Source organism: Gossypium hirsutum, chromosome D09, assembly GCF_007990345.1.
Source record: "Gossypium hirsutum isolate 1008001.06 chromosome D09, Gossypium_hirsutum_v2.1, whole genome shotgun sequence".
NCBI classification, from domain to species: Eukaryota; Viridiplantae; Streptophyta; class Magnoliopsida; order Malvales; family Malvaceae; genus Gossypium; species Gossypium hirsutum.
Genome location: NC_053445.1, coordinates 47,661,490 through 47,680,770, shown reverse-complemented (window position 1 = coordinate 47,680,770; position 19,281 = coordinate 47,661,490). Strand labels below are relative to the sequence as shown.

The 19,281-nt window shown below is 32.9% G+C and overlaps 2 protein-coding genes across 2 annotated transcripts; one reads left to right on the top strand and one right to left on the bottom strand.

Annotated features, from left to right (window-relative positions):
* The first annotated feature begins 392 nt into the window (after positions 1–392).
* On the top strand, positions 393–1,754 carry LOC107890849 (transcription factor MYB8). The gene is made up of 3 exons (XM_016815426.2): positions 393–815; positions 912–1,041; positions 1,222–1,754. The coding sequence occupies exons 1-3, from the start codon at positions 506–508 to the stop codon at positions 1,514–1,516; spliced, it is 735 nt and encodes a 244-aa protein (XP_016670915.1). The 5' UTR covers positions 393–505; the 3' UTR covers positions 1,517–1,754.
* Positions 1,755–7,264: 5,510 nt separating this feature from the next.
* Positions 7,265–9,526, bottom strand: LOC107890850 (protein MOTHER of FT and TFL1). The gene is made up of 4 exons (XM_016815427.2): positions 9,184–9,526; positions 8,957–9,018; positions 8,812–8,852; positions 7,265–7,721 (listed from the first exon to the last, which is right to left on the bottom strand). Exons 1-4 carry the CDS (start codon positions 9,376–9,378, stop codon positions 7,501–7,503), a joined length of 519 nt encoding a protein of 172 aa, XP_016670916.1. The 5' UTR covers positions 9,379–9,526; the 3' UTR covers positions 7,265–7,500.
* Positions 9,527–19,281: the final 9,755 nt, after the last annotated feature.

Here is a 19,281-nt window from a genome sequence, read left to right as displayed (position 1 = left end):
ATAATTATCACAACTTCTATTAAATTATAATTATTTTTAAATATATAACTATTACAACTTTTATTTTACTTCAACTATTTTATTTTAAAATGTAAATTTAATAACATAAAAAACAAAATTTTTTCTGCTTCTATATATATAATGAGATTAGAGATAATTTCAATCAATTATTGCTAAGTGACATTTAATCTTGTGGGTTCGATTCTTCAACAAATACTTTATATATATATTATTTCACAAATAATATTTTAATATTATTATATGAATATCTATTTTTAAAATTTTTTGCTATACGTGTATGTAAACTTACCAACCCTTACCCAAAACTTCTATGGAAAGCATCTTTCCACAACAATGCTAAATAGTAAACCAAACTTTTTAATAGCTAGTAGGGCTAAACTAGCCCTAGGAATGGGGTTAAACAATAGAGGCTACTTGAGCATTTGACCATCATGGATTTAACTTATTTTCCTTGAAATCAACGTGGAATCGTGCATCCAACGGCATGCAAAGCGTGACAAATCCAACGGCTGGTAGCCGTAAGTCAAGCCATGGCAGCTGGGGACAAACACAAACCCTTGTTTATATAGATATACTACTTGTCTCTTTGTTTATTTCTCCTTCGCTACATCTACTCTGGTCTGTGGCTTTTGCATGCCTCAATTCATTGCCTTTGGGTTTGCAAATGAGGAAGCCTTGTTGTGAAAAGAAAGACACAAACAAAGGAGCTTGGTCTAAATTAGAAGACCAGAAGCTCACGGATTACATTCTAAAACATGGTGAAGGTTGCTGGCGCTCTCTTCCTCAGGCTGCCGGTCTATTTCTCTAACACCATTTCCTCTCATATATATGTCTTGAGGATTTTTATTAAGGCAGATAATGAAAAAAATTATCTTTTTTGGACTGAGCAGGGCTGCTTCGTTGTGGAAAAAGTTGTCGACTGAGATGGGTAAACTACCTGCGGCCTGACCTTAAACGAGGCAATTTTGGTGAAGATGAAGAGGACCTTATTATCAAACTCCATGCTCTCCTTGGAAATAGGTAGGTTTTTTTTAATTTTATATTACATGTATATTGCTTTCTCTTCTTGTTCGAAACCTTAGGTTAATTCTTTGTAAGGATTTGTATTTGATAAATTCATACACAGTTAACAAACTACATTATTTTGATTAATTAGACTGCAAAATGGCTTACTAATAATGGACACCGTGAAATGTTTAGGTGGTCACTAATAGCAGGAAGATTGCCAGGTAGGACCGACAACGAAGTGAAGAATCACTGGAATATTCACTTAAGAAAGAAACTTTTGATGATGGGAATTGACCCAAACAATCGTCGTTCGCTTCTATCTCCTACATTAACCAAATCCAATGCATCCAACGACTCCAGTTCTGCATGCCAACCCTTTAATCCAGCAACTGCTTCGGAGACTATCAGCAGTACTTGTTTACCCGACCTCAATCTGGATCTTACCATCGCCCCTCCCCTTTCCCATCAAAACTTGGCACTTAATTAATTTTAAGTCTATAATGTGATATTTCCATCACTATTTTACTGTTTAATTAATTTCATTTTTTTATCACAATAACACCTACTATGCTTATAAGCCGTTTAGAATATGTTTGTGAGTTAGAGTTCAAAAATCCTTGCTGGAGTCTACTTAAGTGGGATACACTGCAAGTCTAGCCACGAATTTAGACTATATCTCTAAAATTGTGTCCTATAAATAATATACTTTTCATTTCTTTCCCTGATATTTTTCAGGTTTTTTTTTTAATTTTTACCATTATAAATATAACTTAAACAAACATATGTACAAATAATTAAAAAGATCCACACATCACAATTACAAACTTAAATTAGTATTTAAAAATCAGAACAAGCCTCCGCCTTAATCAAACACACTAAAACTTCATTGAAATATTCTTTTAGCTTTATCAAAATAAGAAATGAATTTTTTTTAATATAAATATAATATAATATATATAATTTTCATATTCCTATCCTTCCGATTTTAATTTTTCTAATTTTTTATCCAGAAAAAATATTTGGTTTCTCACCAAAAGCAAGACACAGTTTATAAATTAGCTAATTATAGGTCAAACTCAAAACAGAGTTGTATCAGAAAAACTAATAGAATAAATGTAGTTTTAATATTTTGACAAATTAATAATTTAAATTAAATAAATGTACGCTTAACACTTTAGTTTTTTTTTTAATAAAGTTGTTCAAGTTGAAATTAAAAATTAAAAATTTGAATATTTAATTGATTGAGTTTTAGTCTGATTGGCATGAGGTTATTGTTAATGTAAGAGGACGTAGGTTCAAGTGTTTTCAAGTGCATTATCCTCTCATTTGTGATTATGAGTAGTTTTAGAAAATACAATGACGAAGTGATTTATATAAATGGTACAATTTTGTATTAATTTTTTTGGTCGAGTATTATTTTTCAACTGTTTGCTTAAATTTTTATTCCATAACAAGAATATACAACCACTGGTAAAATATTATTTAGCAAAAATGAAAACAATCAAATTTAATTTTTTAAATGTGTATAATTAAATTAAAATTATGGTTTCACACGTATATAATTGAATCAAAATTCAAATTTAATGTATATTAAATTAAACTAAAATTATTATAATATTAGATGAAAATTTATATATAATTTTGAATCTTACCATATAAGAGTATATCTTGTTGAACTACTATGTTGAAATAGTTTTTATGTTGTTATTCATATTATCAATTTATTTTTTTAGAAATTATAATTTCTTTTAGTAAAAAAAAGTTATTGTTTTTAAATTAGAGTCTTAGTTGATTGCTTAAAAAAATAGTCGTTACATTCACAATGTAAGTGAAAAAATTATGTAAAAAGTATATTTATTAAAAGCTTATATAAAATGGATAAATATCAAAATTATACACAAATTTTGATCCAATATGTAATTATACATATGAAACTTTGATCATGGTTCAAATGTGTACATTTAAATAAATACATCTATTTATTTTTATTTTGGATAAATATAATTATTTCTGTATGCGGTATGTAAATGTAGAACACTAGTATATCAACAATAGTGTTGGTGGTTTGTGGAATTGAATTAAATCAAAATTTTATGTATAAAATTGTACAAAATCGAACTTCAAGTATAACATTACAAATTGGACGGTAATTTTAACTTTTGATTGAAATGATAACATTAAAAGTTTAAAAATCATGGTATTTTAAGTTCAAATCTTACTATATTATTTTAATTATTTTTAATTAAATTAATATTTAATTGACTCGTAACAGACCATTTATGTTGATGTGAAAAGCCTTGATATATATCCATTCATGAGTTAGAGGATACAAATTTAGAAACTTCCAAATGTATATATTTTGTCTTGTCATTGAGAGTGCTAACCAGTGGATATTCAGATATATAAAGAGGATAAGGTTACTACGTTTTGAGCATGGGTGCATGAAGTCACAAACGAACGTTCAAAAGCCGGTTCATGCAATTTATGGATGAAATAATACTGTCACTTAAATTCAGTAATTTGTTGATTGGGAGTAGTTGCTGCACGTGACTTCATAGTCAAACCAACTAGAGCCCAACAACTTGAACAATTTGAACCACCGACAAACATCAGTGTCAACCACCATATTGGGCTTATATCTAACCTTATTGGACGTGGAGGTTCTCTACGTTAAAAAGAAATTGCCAAAATCAACTGGTTACAATAAGTTAATATCAAAATTTTTTAACTCTATTTTCTATTACATATTTATACCAAAATTTATCAAGGATATGTGTGAGGATCAATAGCTTATACCAAAATTTCTGACGCTATATCAATATTTTTAAAGGATACATAATTTCTAACCAAAGATCAAAATTTTTAATGCAATAACATTATATATAACGTGTACAAAATTTCATGTTATTCACTTATTAGAAATCCGGTCCGACAAATTCAAATTTCTCACAAAAAAAACTCAAAATTTCGAAATTTTGGTAATTGGAATTTGGAAAATAGTTTTTAGACAAATCTTTTTAGTTTTTCTTGAAGGTTTCATCTTTTTCTTCTCTTTTGAAATCTAGAGTCTAACCCAAAAAATGGTTTTCAAAACTACTCTCCTTTTCTTTTTTTCTTTTTTCGAATCAAAACCCACACCCAAAACAATTGTTTTAAGAATCTTTCAATTTTTAACACCCAAATCTCTCATGCAAACAAAAACAAAGATGGAAATCCATGCAAGCAAAATTCTCTCAACCATTTTGATTCAAAAGCAAAAGAAACAATGAGTTTTATCTTTTCATGGAGAATGAAAGAGAGGGAGTTGTCGACTTCTCATGCAAATTTTTCGATCACTTTTGACAAATTCGAACAATGAAATGATAATTTAGGAAGAGGTGAGTAACATACTTAAATTATTTTTTATTTTTTATTTTGCTCAATCCAGTTACTAAATAATTATAATAAAATTTAAAAGATTTGAAAAAAATTAAAACAAAATTCGAAAAATTAAATAAATAAGATAAAAAGAAAATCTTGATGATTTTTGGTTTAAGTGAGAGCTGATGTCGAGTCAAGGATGAGATTGAACAACCAAACCTAGACTCTAACACCAAATGATGCAGAAGCTCGGGATTAAACTTTAAGAGCCAGAACAATCAACTCGAAGTTTATAACTTTTTATTACAACCTAAGTAGCTTTTTGCAAGAGTAGCTTATAAACCAAAGTTATTGGATTCAAATATGAAAATTTCCAACAAAAATCAGATAATAAATCAATAGAAAATAAATAATTAAAGAACCAATGAAAAGAAACAAAAGATGATTGAATGATTGATGAAAAGAAGAAAGAAGATAAATAGTGTTGATGACAGGGGCAAAGTCAGGAATTTTTTTTATGAGGGAGTCAGAATTAAATTGTATATTTTTACGATAGTAAAAATTTATTTTTGCCATTTCAATAGTCTATATATCTTTAAGGATTGGATCGATTTTTATCATTTTTGAGGGGCCAAAGTGCAATTTACTATTACTAATTTAAAATTTTATAAATTATAAAAGGGCCTAAATAAAAAATTTTCCATTTTAGGGGGGACGAGGTCTTTACCAACCCCTGACTTCGCCACTAGTTGATGACAAATAGTTGGATAGATAACCTAGCCTACTTTATTGAACTTACACAAACAAAGAAAGAACTATATATTAGTCTTTAATCAACCCACCCAATTGACTTGAATTACGCAAGTTAGAATTATGATGAATCTCCTCTACAATCTTAAAGAATTTAGAACAAAAGTTCTATCAAGAAAAAAAAAGAAAAAGAAATTAGTTTGTATGAAAATATCCCTTGGAGTATTTTATTAAAAAAAAGTCGAGCAAAAACATATATGGTAGCTATAGAGAACAAATACCATATGTATAGAACTAACCTTCCTTAAAGCTAAATTAGTCTGAAATATTTAAAAATTTGAAATAAATAAATCTCTAAAATAGAAACTTAATAAATGCATTATTGGACTTATATATAATCAAATTTAAGTCTTAAAATTGAACTCAACAAAATTTAAAAGCTAACTAAAGTCTAAAACTCATTATTATCACTTTAATCACGTCTAGAAAATTTTGTTCCCGTATTAATTTAATAAATTTAATCCATCCATGCATTATCAACTTCACTCTTTTCCTTGGGTTCCGGGGTTACTTACTTGCTGAGAACTATGGATGCAACTATTTGAGTTCCTTTTTCCATCAATGTTGGCCATAGTCCTGCATCGATCCCTCTTTCGCTAGTTTGCGAGCCACCATATTACTTTATCTAAAGACATGAGAGAGTCAGTAATGGTGAAACCTTCGAAGTAGAGCTTTACCATCTTCCACCAGAGGCTCGCTTGTTAATCTGTCAAATGTACTAGTTTTGAGTTTCTTGATTGCATGCTTAAGAAATCTCCTTTTAATTTTATGCTTTGGAAACCCCAAGTTAGTGGTCAAATGAAGCGCCCGATTACAAGCTAGTGCTTCTGTCGTAAAGGAATTACCCATATTCCAATCTTGTTGTACACATGTAGCCATCACCAAGCCCATGTCATTTCTTATTGTTAGGTATGAGCTCGATTTTCCTTTTTCTTTGGTAATGTAATATCTTTTACGGATTTGATAACAGATTCGAATAAGATCATAACAGATCCAAATAAGAAATAATAAATTAATTTTTTTTTTGTAACATTCAAACACTTAAAAAGATTGAAGCTTTTTAGGGTATTTAACAATAAGATCTTCAAATGTGAAAGTTTATATTAATTAAGGGGATGCAAAAATAAATAATCGAAATTTTATAATACTGATTACACGCCATTAGAAGATACGAAAATAAATTATATGCAAAAATGAGTATTCACTAAAGTAAAAGAAAGTAAACATTAATAAATATTTTTTCATCTACCTTTTAATTGGAAGTATGCGCAATGAAGGTTAAATTAAACATTAATAAAAACATAAACATGAGAAATTTGAAAGCGATGAATCATAATTTTTAGTGATTTTTTTTTGTTTCAATCAAATTTTTATTTATTTATTTATTTTTGGCTTCAATCAAGTATGTGAATTATTTTTTTGGATTTTTTAAATTAGGGAAAAGAATCTTGTAAAAGAATGACCATTTTTGGGTTTAATTTGGACTTGAAAGTTTGTAAAAGAATGACTTTTGTAAATTTTTTAAATTCTTTTACATATATATATTTTGAATTTTTAGGAATTTTTTATTTAACCATTTAAATTAATGCTCCATATAATCATTTAACAGGATGGAAAAATTAATTTACACATTTCGAAATATATATAGATAAATGAGCCGCCGAAATACAATCTGTCTCTAAATGCAAAAATTTTCTTGATACTTTTATCTTTTTTTATCTATAATCTATTATTAATAAATTAATATAATTTTGTTGTTATTAAAAGTAAAATAAAATCACTATTACTTATTTTTAAAAACTTTTGTGTCATCATTTAGTCGGTGATCTAATTACATGAATTTTTGTACCATCATCTAATCCGGGAATCTGTTGATAAATGTATAATGAATAAATGGTGAGAGTATTAAATATAAATCCTAAAAAGATATCTATCCCTTTTTACGTGCGACAGAAACATGATTAAAGAATGTTAATTATCCTATCATCTTCATCATCTTGTAAAACAAATGCACCAAATATATTATATATTATAGATTAAACGTTGACAAATAAAAAAGAGAGTATAATTTAAGGACTTGATTAACTCAAATTAGAATAAGGAAGCTCAGTTAATCGGCATAAAAGTTCGATAACTTAGCATCAAATATAAACCCAACGAAGAGACATACACTTCTCAAACGTACTACGTACTAGGACTACACTTGGCCAAAGCTACTTTATAAAGCTAAAGAGTCGAACCAGTTTTATATTTATATATTTTATATATATAGAGAGAGAGAGAGAAGTGTGTGTGGGAGATTCAACGCCTTCGGCTGACGGGCTCTTTTTGGGCGTTGAAATAGACAGTAGCCACAGGCAGTCCCAAGTTGAGGTGGTCAGCGAAAAATCGAGTGCTGAAGTTAGCTCTTGTCGCCGGTTGCTGCACCGCACCCAACGGGCCCTTTTGTTGGAACAGCACCAGTATGTAGCGATGTATGCCTACTGGAGGCCGTGGACCCATGTATGCCAGGATTTCCTTCCCTGAAATTGAATAATCCCCCACTCATATTAAACTAATGTGCTTAAACCCCCTACCTTATATCATTATAATTTAGGATTAAACATCACAAGCCTGACACATGATGCAAATTAGAGTTGGGCAAACTATATGTTCAATTTACAGCATGTCCGTATTAAATCTTCCTATTTTATTGATAAGAGTTATTAAGACTATAAATATCTTATATATCCCATCTCAACTAAGAGTATATTATATAAGGTGGGTCAATATTGTGTCCCGATGGAAGCCACGAGGACAGTGTAGTTACATGGCATGTGGCATATATACAAGAGAATCCAAAGCATGGATGGGCTGCTACTTGTTGTTGAAACAACTAACCATGTGTCAGATATGTGATGCATGCAATTGCAATCCCAAATACAAATAGGAAAATATTGGGTTGCAGAAAGAGCCAAAATAAGATATTTAATTAATTATATTAATTACATGCAGATGCAGATGCAGATGCAGATTGCAGTGAGTGTCAGTGATATATAGATTACATAGTAAAAGGAATTTTGGTGGCGGACAACATTTGTTAGGGTTGTATTGGATCTTTGACAGATTTAACAATGAATTCAACTCAAATTCTACTGCTGCAAATTGCAAATTGTTTATCTAAGCTTTATGCTAGATGTATTTTCAACACCCATTTTTTTCTTTTTATTAATTATTCTAGTAAACACATACACACGGAAAGTAGTAATTTACTTCTTTTCTTGTGTCATTTAACCTAGTATGAGATGATTTTTCAAACAACTTTGTTGTTTAATTTTGTACTCATAATTTACTAAAAATAGATATAACCCACTTGATTTAATAAGAAAACCAGATTATAATTGTCTCGGAAAATTTTCCCTCGGGATGCATGCATGCATGCAAGAATTGGTTTAATCTTGGCTGAGATAAAAGAGAATGAAAAGAAAATCACAGTAAATATCATCATAAATAATTCTGCTACAATTTCTCTTCTTTACAGCAGAATCAATCGAAATAATAAAGTTAAAAATATGGCAATATTCTGAAGAGGGTATAATAAGACAATATAAATACATAGAGAGTTGTTTATACCTCGAGTGGGGTTGGTTCCTCCAGGAATGTCAGACACGATCCTGAAACAGCGACGAAAGCAAATTGCGTGATGGTTTACGAAATGATCAGCAACATGATTACAAAATATTTTCTCAAAAACAAGGGGGGGCGGGAAACAACGTACCAGTGAACCCATTCACGCATGGTTGGCTCGCTGGGACTTGGCGCATCAGGGTCAGTCATCACCTGGTTTAAATCATCACCAGCATGCATCATTAATTGTCAGCCTCACTCAGAGACATATCGACAAGCATTAAACAATCATACCCTCCCTCTCTCTCAAACAAATTACACTAAAAACAGTGCAGAAAGATAACCCAATTCCCAATTGGTAAAAAAAAAAAAACGAACCAAAGTATAAAACTGGTCAGGAAGGCCATCGATGGCAACTTTGGGAGGGTTGATAGCCATAGAAGGCTTAATGTCACATCCGTTAGAGACGTGCTTGGAACCATAGTAGACGGACATGGTGACGGTGGGAACGAACATGTCGACAACATCGCCAATGACACGACCAACAACGAGAGGATCAACGGAGGCAGCCATGGGAGAAAGAGGAGTGGGGGTGGGGTGCAGTGTGGAAGAGACAAGGGAGAGTATATAAAGAGGTGTGAAAGGGGTGAGAAGGGTGGGGTTAGATTAGTGTGACGTAGGTGGCATGCATAGGCCATTAAAAAGTTCTTGCAGGCAGTGACTGCCACGTGCGTTCCCTCCCAGCTGTGAAAAAAACCTCCCTGCTTTTCTTTTTCCTTTTGTAGCCCAGAAAGCAACCAATTTATGCAACAAATTTCTACTTTGTATATTTTTTTTATATTTCCCAAATTTTCAATGGAAATTTTTTATATTAAAATATTCCTAATTTAAGCTTGTAAAATTTCAATGTATAATTTTTTTGAATAAAATATGTTTGGAGTACTCTGCAATTGAAAATGTAACAAATGTGTGATTTATTTATATATTAAACTTTTTCTTTACTATATATAACCGTTTATGGAATTTTAAATTTTTTTATAACATAATTTTCCATTAAAAAAAATTGGCGATGTTGATTATAAGTTTGGATTAAATTTGTTTTAAAAAATATATATTTAAAATTACTCATTATTTCTTTTTTATTTATTGATATGAGTATGTTTCAGTACACTTAAACTCACATTATCTTATTGGCTACCATATTTATGCCAATCAAATTAATATTCAATCAGATTAAAAGGAATTTTTTTATCAAATTACCCAATGCATTTAATAAATTTGAAAAGACTAAACAAAGCCTTAAACCTTGCATCGCGTCCAGCTGTCAAACTACCAGCAACCCGGATGGGCGGTGCTTGGGGCTCCTAAAGCAATAAACAACATTCCTAAAAAAACATACATTAAGAAATGGGAAACTAAAACGTCCTAAACACGCAAAGCAAAAAAACAGTCCTAATAGCAGTTTAGCTTTTTCTGAAATTTCTTCTCTCCTTTCTGCATCAGATGATGAAAAGTGTGAGAACTAGTAACCATCAATCTAAAATCCTTAACTATTCGAATCTTCCATTCTCACAACCCACCGAGATTCTTCAAAGTTTCAAAAAGCCCTACAAATCCTCCGGTTTAAGTGCACAACTCTCTCACCAGACATCCGCTAGCCTCTGCCATCGGCCTTGATTGATTATATGTACTTTTTTTTTCGGTATGTTTAAAATTATTCGTAGTTCATTTTCAATCCATAAATAGAAAAATAATACGTTTTAGAACACTCGAACTCATATCCTTTTATATTGGCTATTATGTTCATACCAATCGAGCTAAGATTCAATCTAAAAGGAAAATTTTAAATATAATATTTGATTAAAATCTACTATTACTTTTGTGCTATATGTAAGTTATAGGTTTAATTTCTGTATTTTAATTTGATTATTTTTAGTCAATATATTTGTAGAATTTTAGAATTTCAATTCTAACCAATGATAGTTATCAAATTCGTTAAATTAAAAGTTTCTATTTCTAAAATCTAATATAACAAACATATTGTCTTAATATAATTTTAATATAACACTATGTTATTTTGTTATTTTAAATTTTGAAAAATATAAAATTAAAATATAAAACTTAAGCTCTAGTGAAAAAACACTCCCATTTAACAAAATTCTTTTATCATCTTGACCCTTTATTTTAACCATTTTATTTAAAAATAAAATCATAATAACTTTTATTATATACTCATAAATTTATTTTTTTTAGTACAATCTAATAGTTACGTATATGTTATCATTATAAGGTTAATACTAATTAATTAAACAAATAATATAAATAAATACAAAATATGATTTGATATTATTTATTTTAATTAATAATAAAATTATTGTATACCATAATATAAATTTAATAAATTTTTAATATTTGGTAAGTTTATAAAATAAATTAAAATTTTCTTTGTATATGTATACATTTTAATTTTTTGATTCAATGTATTTAATGGTCAATTTTTTTTTGTTACAAAAATTCATCTCACCAACTCAGTTAGAGATTTAAACAATAGTATTTATAGATATATACTTGATAGAGGTAATACAAATCCAATTATATATTAATTTTTACAAATAAAATAAAAAATTAAAATAATATCAAATAATTTAATTTATCTTTTTCTAATCGAGTTGGTAATCGATTTACTCATAGTATCAATTTAATTAGTGGTTTAAAAAATAGTATAAATTATTTAAAATTAAAATTTATTATTTCAATAACTTTATTTTGAAATCAACCCACGTGTCAAACTTTTTAAATATAGTTTTAATAGAAAATATGAGTAAATCCATATTACTTTAAAATTAAAATACGTGGAAAAAATATGAAAATCAACGTACAATATAATTTTTTCAAATTTGTCTTTGCTTTCTTTTCCTCTCTTTTTCTACATTTTCCCCCCTTTTCTTTTGCCTCTTTCCTTCTTTCCCACTCAACGCAAACGTAAAAAAATTGACAACTGTTCCATACATGGAATGCAGCCAGAAATTTTGTGTTAAGATCTAAGGGATCGAAATAGAAATTAAACAATTTAAGGGACTAAAGTTAAATATTGTGTGTGAAAATAGTTTAAATTGATTTTTTTTTTGAAAGTTCGGAATACTTTTTTTTCCCTTTTAGTTAAGGGACTAAAAAGGTTTAAATTCAACTATGAAAGGTTAAAAATAAATATATTTTTTTAAACAAGAAAAAAACAGCATCAATTGTAAACTAATAGTAGGATTTGGGTTGGATAACCGAAAATGTAAGACCCAAATTTTGCCCGGGCCCAGACCATAAAACCCAAATAGACCAAGACCAATAAAGAATTAACAGACCATTACAACAAAATTAACCCAAAAACAGACCCAATCCAAATGCCCAATAATGATAAAAACCTTAGAGGCCCGAATGGCCCAAAACTATACTAGTTTTCAGCCAAACAAAAAAACCCTAGCCTCATGCTTTGTAGCTGCCGCCGCTTCACCTCCCCTCACGCATGCACGCCTCTGACCGGTCGCCACTCGCACGCCTCAGCCTTGGCCACTTGCCCACTAACCTTCTGACACCAGCTCTTCATGCCACCATGTCGGCCACCTGCTCCTCTGTACCATCATGCCTCTGCCACCGCCGTTTGCCCATTCCCTGCAAGACCAGAAAGAAGATGGACAACAATATTTTTAAAGGCTATAAAAGCCCGAAGAAAAACAGATGCAGAGGGGAGGAGGGGGTTCTTCTTTTTTGATATAAAAAAAAAGGATTTTGTAACACAGATATTAGAGATCGAAACAAACATAAACAAAGGGTAGCAAGAAATCAAAAAAGGTTGATTTTCACTTTCGTTCTAAGATCTGAGTTCACTTATTTTGTTTTTTATTTTTCTTTTTTATATACGAAAATAGACAAAAGTAAAAGAAAAGAAATAAGGAAACCTCACCTGAAACCACGGACGCGTCGCCGGAGAACCTTCTCCATCGTGGCGATTGGGTTCGAAGGAGAGGGCCACAGGTTTCTCTTTTGGCTCCCAAAGGACGTCGAGGTGCTTGGCCTTCGAAGGGCTCCCAAGCGGGGTTTAAATACCCATGGTCGCGCGTCGCCGGGCACCGAAAATAGTGGCGATACGGTGGACGGCGAGATAGCCCGATCAGCTGAAGCAAAGAGAGAGGGAGAAAGGGCAAAAGGCCCTCAGTTTTTTTAAGAGAAACTGAAATGAAGAAAAGAAACTAACTTAAAGACTAGAGGCAAACGGCGCCGTTTGGGAGTGGGGGTCCAGGTGCCAAAACAACACAGTTTTGGACCTCCCACACGCGACCCGCCCTACGCCTACGGAGGATCCGCGCATTTTGACCGAATGGTCTATTTGCGCATGGGAACCCTCTACTTTCTTGGCGCATTTCAATGTGTCCTCCCTTCCTTTTTTTTATTTCGAATTCGCCCCAAATTTGTGTTCCAAAATTCAATATAGTCTTTTTTTAATTAATCAACTTTATTTTTATTATTAATTCTATTATTGCTACTTATTATTATTTCCATTATTCTATTATTTCTTATATTTTATCATTATTGTTGTTACTATTTATATCACTGTTTTACATAATAGTTATAATCATTATTATTCTTTATTTGTTATTGTTGTCATTCTATTATTGTCGTTATTGTTAATATTGGAGCTATTTTTGTCCTTATTATTTTATTGATATCATTGTTTTCTATGTCATTATTATTGTGTTATCATTAGTATCACCACTATGTCATCAAATCAATCAATTTTATATTAAATTTGTCATATTATATTATTTTATTTTCTTGTTTCTTATCTACATTATTATTACTATTATTATTGGCATTATTTTGAATATATCATCTATTCTAAATCATTATCAATTTTAAAAATTTTGCATATATGTTATTTCTTCTGAATCATCATACGTAATATTCATTTTAAATTTTTATATGTATCTTTATACTCTAAATTATTATGTATATATATACGTACTTATACATACTTAAATATATTTTTCACATTTCATAATTCTTATATACTTACATATATTTATGCATATTTTACATCATATACATACTTATATATATTCTTTATATTCTTAAAAATGCTTTTTGTATATTTCACATATTTTATGATTCACATACATATACTTTATATTATCACAATTTGTAAATATATATAAACACATATTTACATTTTTATTTTTATAATACTTACCGATTTTTATATATGTATATATTTATCTATGTTTTCACATTCTATAATTTATACGCATTTCTTATTTTATGGCTTAAAATTATACATGCATATACATTTTTACATAATTGTATTTATTGTCATCATTGTTATTTGGTGTTTGTTTATTTATTCATGTACACTTGTGCTTTTTCTAAAATGTTAGTTCTATTTATTTATTTGTATGCTTTGTTTATGTAATCGCCTCGTCATTTCATTTTGCCTATTGTATTATTGTTACTCACTTTGCCTTGCTCACCTTGTCGTATTCGTTATTGTTTTGTCAAGCATTAATACCAAGCATCAAAAGGAAAATTTTTCTAAATAAGGCAATATTTCGCGTTTGGAAAATCGAGAAAACGTGCCCTAACGTGCTGGGTTTCGATTTCTCGTTCGACTAAATAGCCAAATATCCTCTTAAAGCTTCAAAGTGTGGTTTCATTAAACTATAAGGTGATCTTGGTTTCGATGGTTTAGAGTATCGTGTCCTAACGTGCTGGATGTGATATTCCTTCGGAACAAGAGAATCTCATATTCCAATTCACGTCATCAGAGTTTCTTTCAAGGATCGTATTTTTTAAAAAACTCTTCAAATTTCCAATTTTCGACACTAAGACACTAATTAATCAACTAGGTACCAATTTTGGGCGTATCGAGGGTGCTAATCCTTCCTCGTGCGAAACCGACTCCCGAACTCATTTTTCTGAATTTCGTAGACCAAAATCGTTGTTTTAATAAAATTAAATCATTTATTAAAAAAAACAACCACTTTTTGAGGTGACCCGATCACACCTCATCAAAAAGGATTGGTGGCGACTCCCGTTTTCATTCTTTTTTTTTTAAATCCAAGTCGACCCCGTTTTCATCCAAAAACAATGGTGTCAACAGCTTGGCGACTCCACTGGGGACAGTAAGAGAGTCAAGCCATGTGTTGATTATTTCTTGTCTTTTTGTTGAAAGTGGAAAATTTGATTTAAATTTACGATCCTCTCATTGCATCTCTTTTATTTTGAGTTATATTTTTTTATCGTGTTCTGTATTTTGTTTTATACCTCTGCACATTGCATTGCATGACCGCTGGTCATACCCTTTTAAGTGGGAGTGAGAAACTACGCCTTCGTGAGGTTTTCACCTCCGCATGGGATAGTGAATCGCTTCCGGGATACATCCGTACCTATGTCTTCGTGAGATTTTCATCTCCGCATGGCCATAGGGAAATGTATTCCCCTGAACTGAACTCGGTCCATATGAGCCTATAATGGGTAAGGATCGAGGAATCTGCTAGTTCAGGTACCCTTACTTTAGAACCAAACCACATATAGCGAGCCGTAAGAACCCACCGAGATAGAGTTATTCTAAACCCTAGTGCTTACCGAATAGATGCTTTATTTATTATTGTTTACTTTAAATCCTAGCGCTGATTTGTTTTGTTTGTGATTGCATGGCATTTTCATTTCAAAAGAGGTGTCGATTCACGTTCAGTATAATAGAAAGCTTATCATAGAAAAGAGGTTTCTTGATAAAGTAGAAGACAATGCAGCTGTACGAGTGTGGGCTGAGACGATGTGGAAAGAGAAAGGCGATAGTCTTGCAGAAGGGTACGTATCAGAGTTATGGGACTTCACCCGTATCAGCGTAATCCAAAATGATCTTCGAGAAATGAAGGAAATATGGGATCAATGGGACGATGGGACCAAGCAGATGTTTTACTGTGACTATGGGGACTTGCCTTACTTACTTGGTGTCAAAGTGGACAAGCATTTATTCCGAGCCCTAGCCCAATTTTGGAATCCTGCTTACAGTTGTTTCACTTTTGGAAAAGTGGATTTGGTGCCCACCGTGGAAGAATATACGACCTTGCTTCGGTGTCCAAAGATTCAAATTGACAAGGCCTATTCTAGAGCTGCTAGTGTCCCGACATTATTAAAAAAAATTGATGAGCATTACAGGGATGAGCGAACAGTGGGTCGCTGCCCGAATCCAACAGAAAAGAGACAGTAAATGCGTTCCTTGGAAAAGCTTGCGAGATTTAGTATTAGCACACCCTGATGTGAAGAAAAGAGTGGATGTCTTCGCTCTAGGTATCTATGGATTGGTAATTTTCCCTAGAGCTTTAGGGCACATAGATGAGGCCGTCTCTGATTTGTTCGATCGGCTTAGTAAGGGAGTCACGCCCATCCCGGCAATCTTAGCAGAAACCTTCAGATCTCTAAGCGCATGTCGAAGAGCAGGGGAGGGAAGGTTCATCGGATGTGCACAGCTACTATTGGTGTGGTTCCATAGTCACTTTTGGAAGGTGGAAAATGTCTCTTATCGAGTCTTCTCAGAAGGTTATTCCCCATTGAAGGAACAAGTTGCTACACCAAGACGAGACGACATCACGGAAGAGAAGTGGATGACGATTCTCCAAAATCTTCAGGAGGACGACGTTGAATTGAAAGCCCCTTGGATGGTACCCGACGAGATCCTGTATCGATGTGGGGATTTCGACTGGGTCCCTTTACTCGGAATTTGGGGAGCTGTCGGTTATGCCCCTTTACTCGTATTAAGACAATATAGATCAAGACAGTTCATACCAGCAACACAAGGGCTGGCTCAATGTGAGTTTTCTTATAAGGATGAAAACTACAAGAGAAAAACTCGAGAAATATCTAACGCTTGGAAACAGGTTCACCGAATGAAAAGATTTACCGCAGGAGCGATGACAACTCCCGAATATTATGGGTGGTGGAGTAAAAGAGTCAATGACAACATCCCTAAGCCGAGGGAAGATTGTGTTCAGTCTATAGAGGAGCATCTACAAGTAGCTCCGTCAGAATTAGAGATCATCAAACGAGACTTTGAGAAAAGAAATTCTGAGTTGGAAAAGAGGATAGAACAGCTAGAAGAAGAAAGAATGCATTTGGGATTAGACATCGATATCCACAAGCTAGAAGCCGAGAAATTAAGGAAGCGAAAGAACAAGGCTGAAGAGGATTTGGATAGTCTAAAAACAGATTACAAGAAGCTGCGATTGTCAATGAGAACTGTAGGTTTGGGTAAAACGTCAGAGCAGTGGCGACAAGAGATCAATGAGGAAAAGAATAGGGCCGATCAGTGGGAAAAGAAATTTCAAGATGCTCGAGCTCGAGAAAACGCTTTGGAAAGGAGTTTGTTAGAATGCCGAAATGAGAAGGCAAGATTAAAGGCTAAGGTGGCAGAGCTAAAAAAGTCACTTCACTCGTACCGTAGTCGCAACTCCATGATCGAATTAAGAGCGAGCTTAAATAAGATCGAAGAACTGAAAGGAAAGATAGGGGAGCTTGAGGACGCATTACACAATTCTGAGCTACGAATGGAGCTTCTTGAGAGGAGTAATGATCAATGGCAAGAGCAATTCCACCATTCTCAAAGTCAGGTTAGAGATAGAGATTACGTTATGGGCGAAGCTGTGACTCAGGTGCGGGAAGTGGCTGATCATCTGCAAACATTAACAGTTCAGGCCGATGTATTGAGTTTAAAATATGAGTCAGAATCAAGCCGAGGTCGAGGTTTAGCTTGGCTTCTTAGGAAGGTTAAGGCTTTGGGTATAAAGGCGAAGTCGTATATGTAATTTATTTTATGTAAAGAAATTTGCTTTCTAGTTGAGTTTTCTAATGAAATTGAATTCGAATCAATGCCTCTTTTTGCATTCATCTCATACATTTGCATTACATCATATGCAGTAAGTTTCATAAAATGACCCTAATAAAATTAAATTATGACAGTTACCCTGGAAAGCAACAAAAATCTAATCAAATATCACTACGGTACTCGTCGCCAAACAAAAGTAATGGATCAAAGGTTGGAAAGATTGGAACAATTGCAACGAGAGATGCAAGATCAGATGCATGAACGACTGGAAAAAATCCAGCAGGACATGTTAGAATCCCAGAACACTGTGATGAACCAATTAAAGCAGTTATTGGCTGGAGGGAATAACAAAGGAAAAGACCCCGTAGTTGATGCTGGGGAGGATCACGATGACCCTGTTTATCCTCCAAGTTTCACCCCAATTAACATCCAAGCACAACCAGAGGTGTACCCACAGAGGGTACCGGTTACCATTAGATCTCAATATCTGGCTGGTGCCTCGGTACTATTGCATTTTCAAATGGGCTCGGGTTCTAATCCCGGGGATAATCCCACTAATCCTGTGGTCCCGGACCTCGATGACGTGGCAGAAACAGAAAAAACAAGAATGAACCTGCCAAAACAACTGGAGGACCGATGTAGATGGTTAGAGGAAAAATTTAGAGTCATGGAGAACATCGACCATCATCGCGGGGTTGACGCCAAGGATCTGAGTTTGGTCCCTGATTTAGTACTCCCACCTAAGTTCAAAATGCCGGAATTCGAAAAATATAATGGGACTAGTTGTCCTGAAGCTCATATAACTATGTTCTATCGAAGAATGACAGGATACGTCAACAATGATCAGCTGTTAATCCACTGCTTCCAGGACAGTTTGATCGGATCTACAGCCAAATGGTACAACCAACTGAGTCGTGCTAAAGTTAGTTTATGGAGAGACTTGGCGCAAGCTTTTATGAAGCAATACAGTCATGTAACGGATATAACACCCGATCGAATTACGTTACAAAACATGGAAAAAAAGCCTAGCGAGAATTTCAGGCAATACGCCCAACGATGGAGAGAAGTAACAACACAAGTCCAGCCACCCCTTTTGGAAAAAGAGGTCACCATGTTGTTTATCAACACTTCGAAAGCCCCGTTCATCAACCACATGTTGGGGAGTGCTACCAAGAGCTTCTCGGATATGGTAATGTCCGGTGAAATGATTGAGAACGCGGTAAGGAGCGGTAAAATTGACACGGGGGAAAACTTCAAAAGACCAGCCCCAAGGAAAAAAGAGGGCGAAGTAAACAACGTAAGCACATATAGCAAGAGCCATTCAAAACCGATTACTGTTGGCCCTCCAAAAATGATAACCACTAGTCACCAAGCCCCCTCAAGGCAGGAACCCAACACAAGGCCCAACACAAGGACTAACACAGAGAGACTTCAATTCACGCCCATTCCAATAACATACGGGGAACTGTATCAGAAGTTATTTGATGCACACATAGTATCTCCATTTTATCTAGAGCCCATGCAACCTCCATATCCTAAATGGTATGACGCGAATGCCCAATGTGAATACCATGCAGGGATACCAGGGCACTCAATTGAGAACTGCA

What these genes read in the sequence shown, in the direction of transcription:
- LOC107890849 (XM_016815426.2), top strand. Translation starts at nt 506, where the DNA reads ATGCAAAGCGTGACAAATCCAACGGCTGGTAGCCGTAAGTCAAGCCAT. An exon ending in CTCTCTTCCTCAGGCTGCCG is followed by an intron (nt 816 to 911) that starts GTCTATTTCTCT and finishes TGGACTGAGCAG; the next exon opens with GGCTGCTTCGTTGTGGAAAA. An exon ending in CATGCTCTCCTTGGAAATAG is followed by an intron (nt 1,042 to 1,221) that starts GTAGGTTTTTTT and finishes TGAAATGTTTAG; the next exon opens with GTGGTCACTAATAGCAGGAA.
- LOC107890850 (XM_016815427.2), bottom strand. Translation starts at nt 9,378, where the DNA reads ATGGCTGCCTCCGTTGATCCTCTCGTTGTTGGTCGTGTCATTGGCGAT. An exon ending in ATGCGTGAATGGGTTCACTG is followed by an intron (nt 8,853 to 8,956) that starts GTACGTTGTTTC and finishes TCGCTGTTTCAG; the next exon opens with GATCGTGTCTGACATTCCTG. An exon ending in AGGAACCAACCCCACTCGAG is followed by an intron (nt 7,722 to 8,811) that starts GTATAAACAACT and finishes ATTCAATTTCAG; the next exon opens with GGAAGGAAATCCTGGCATAC.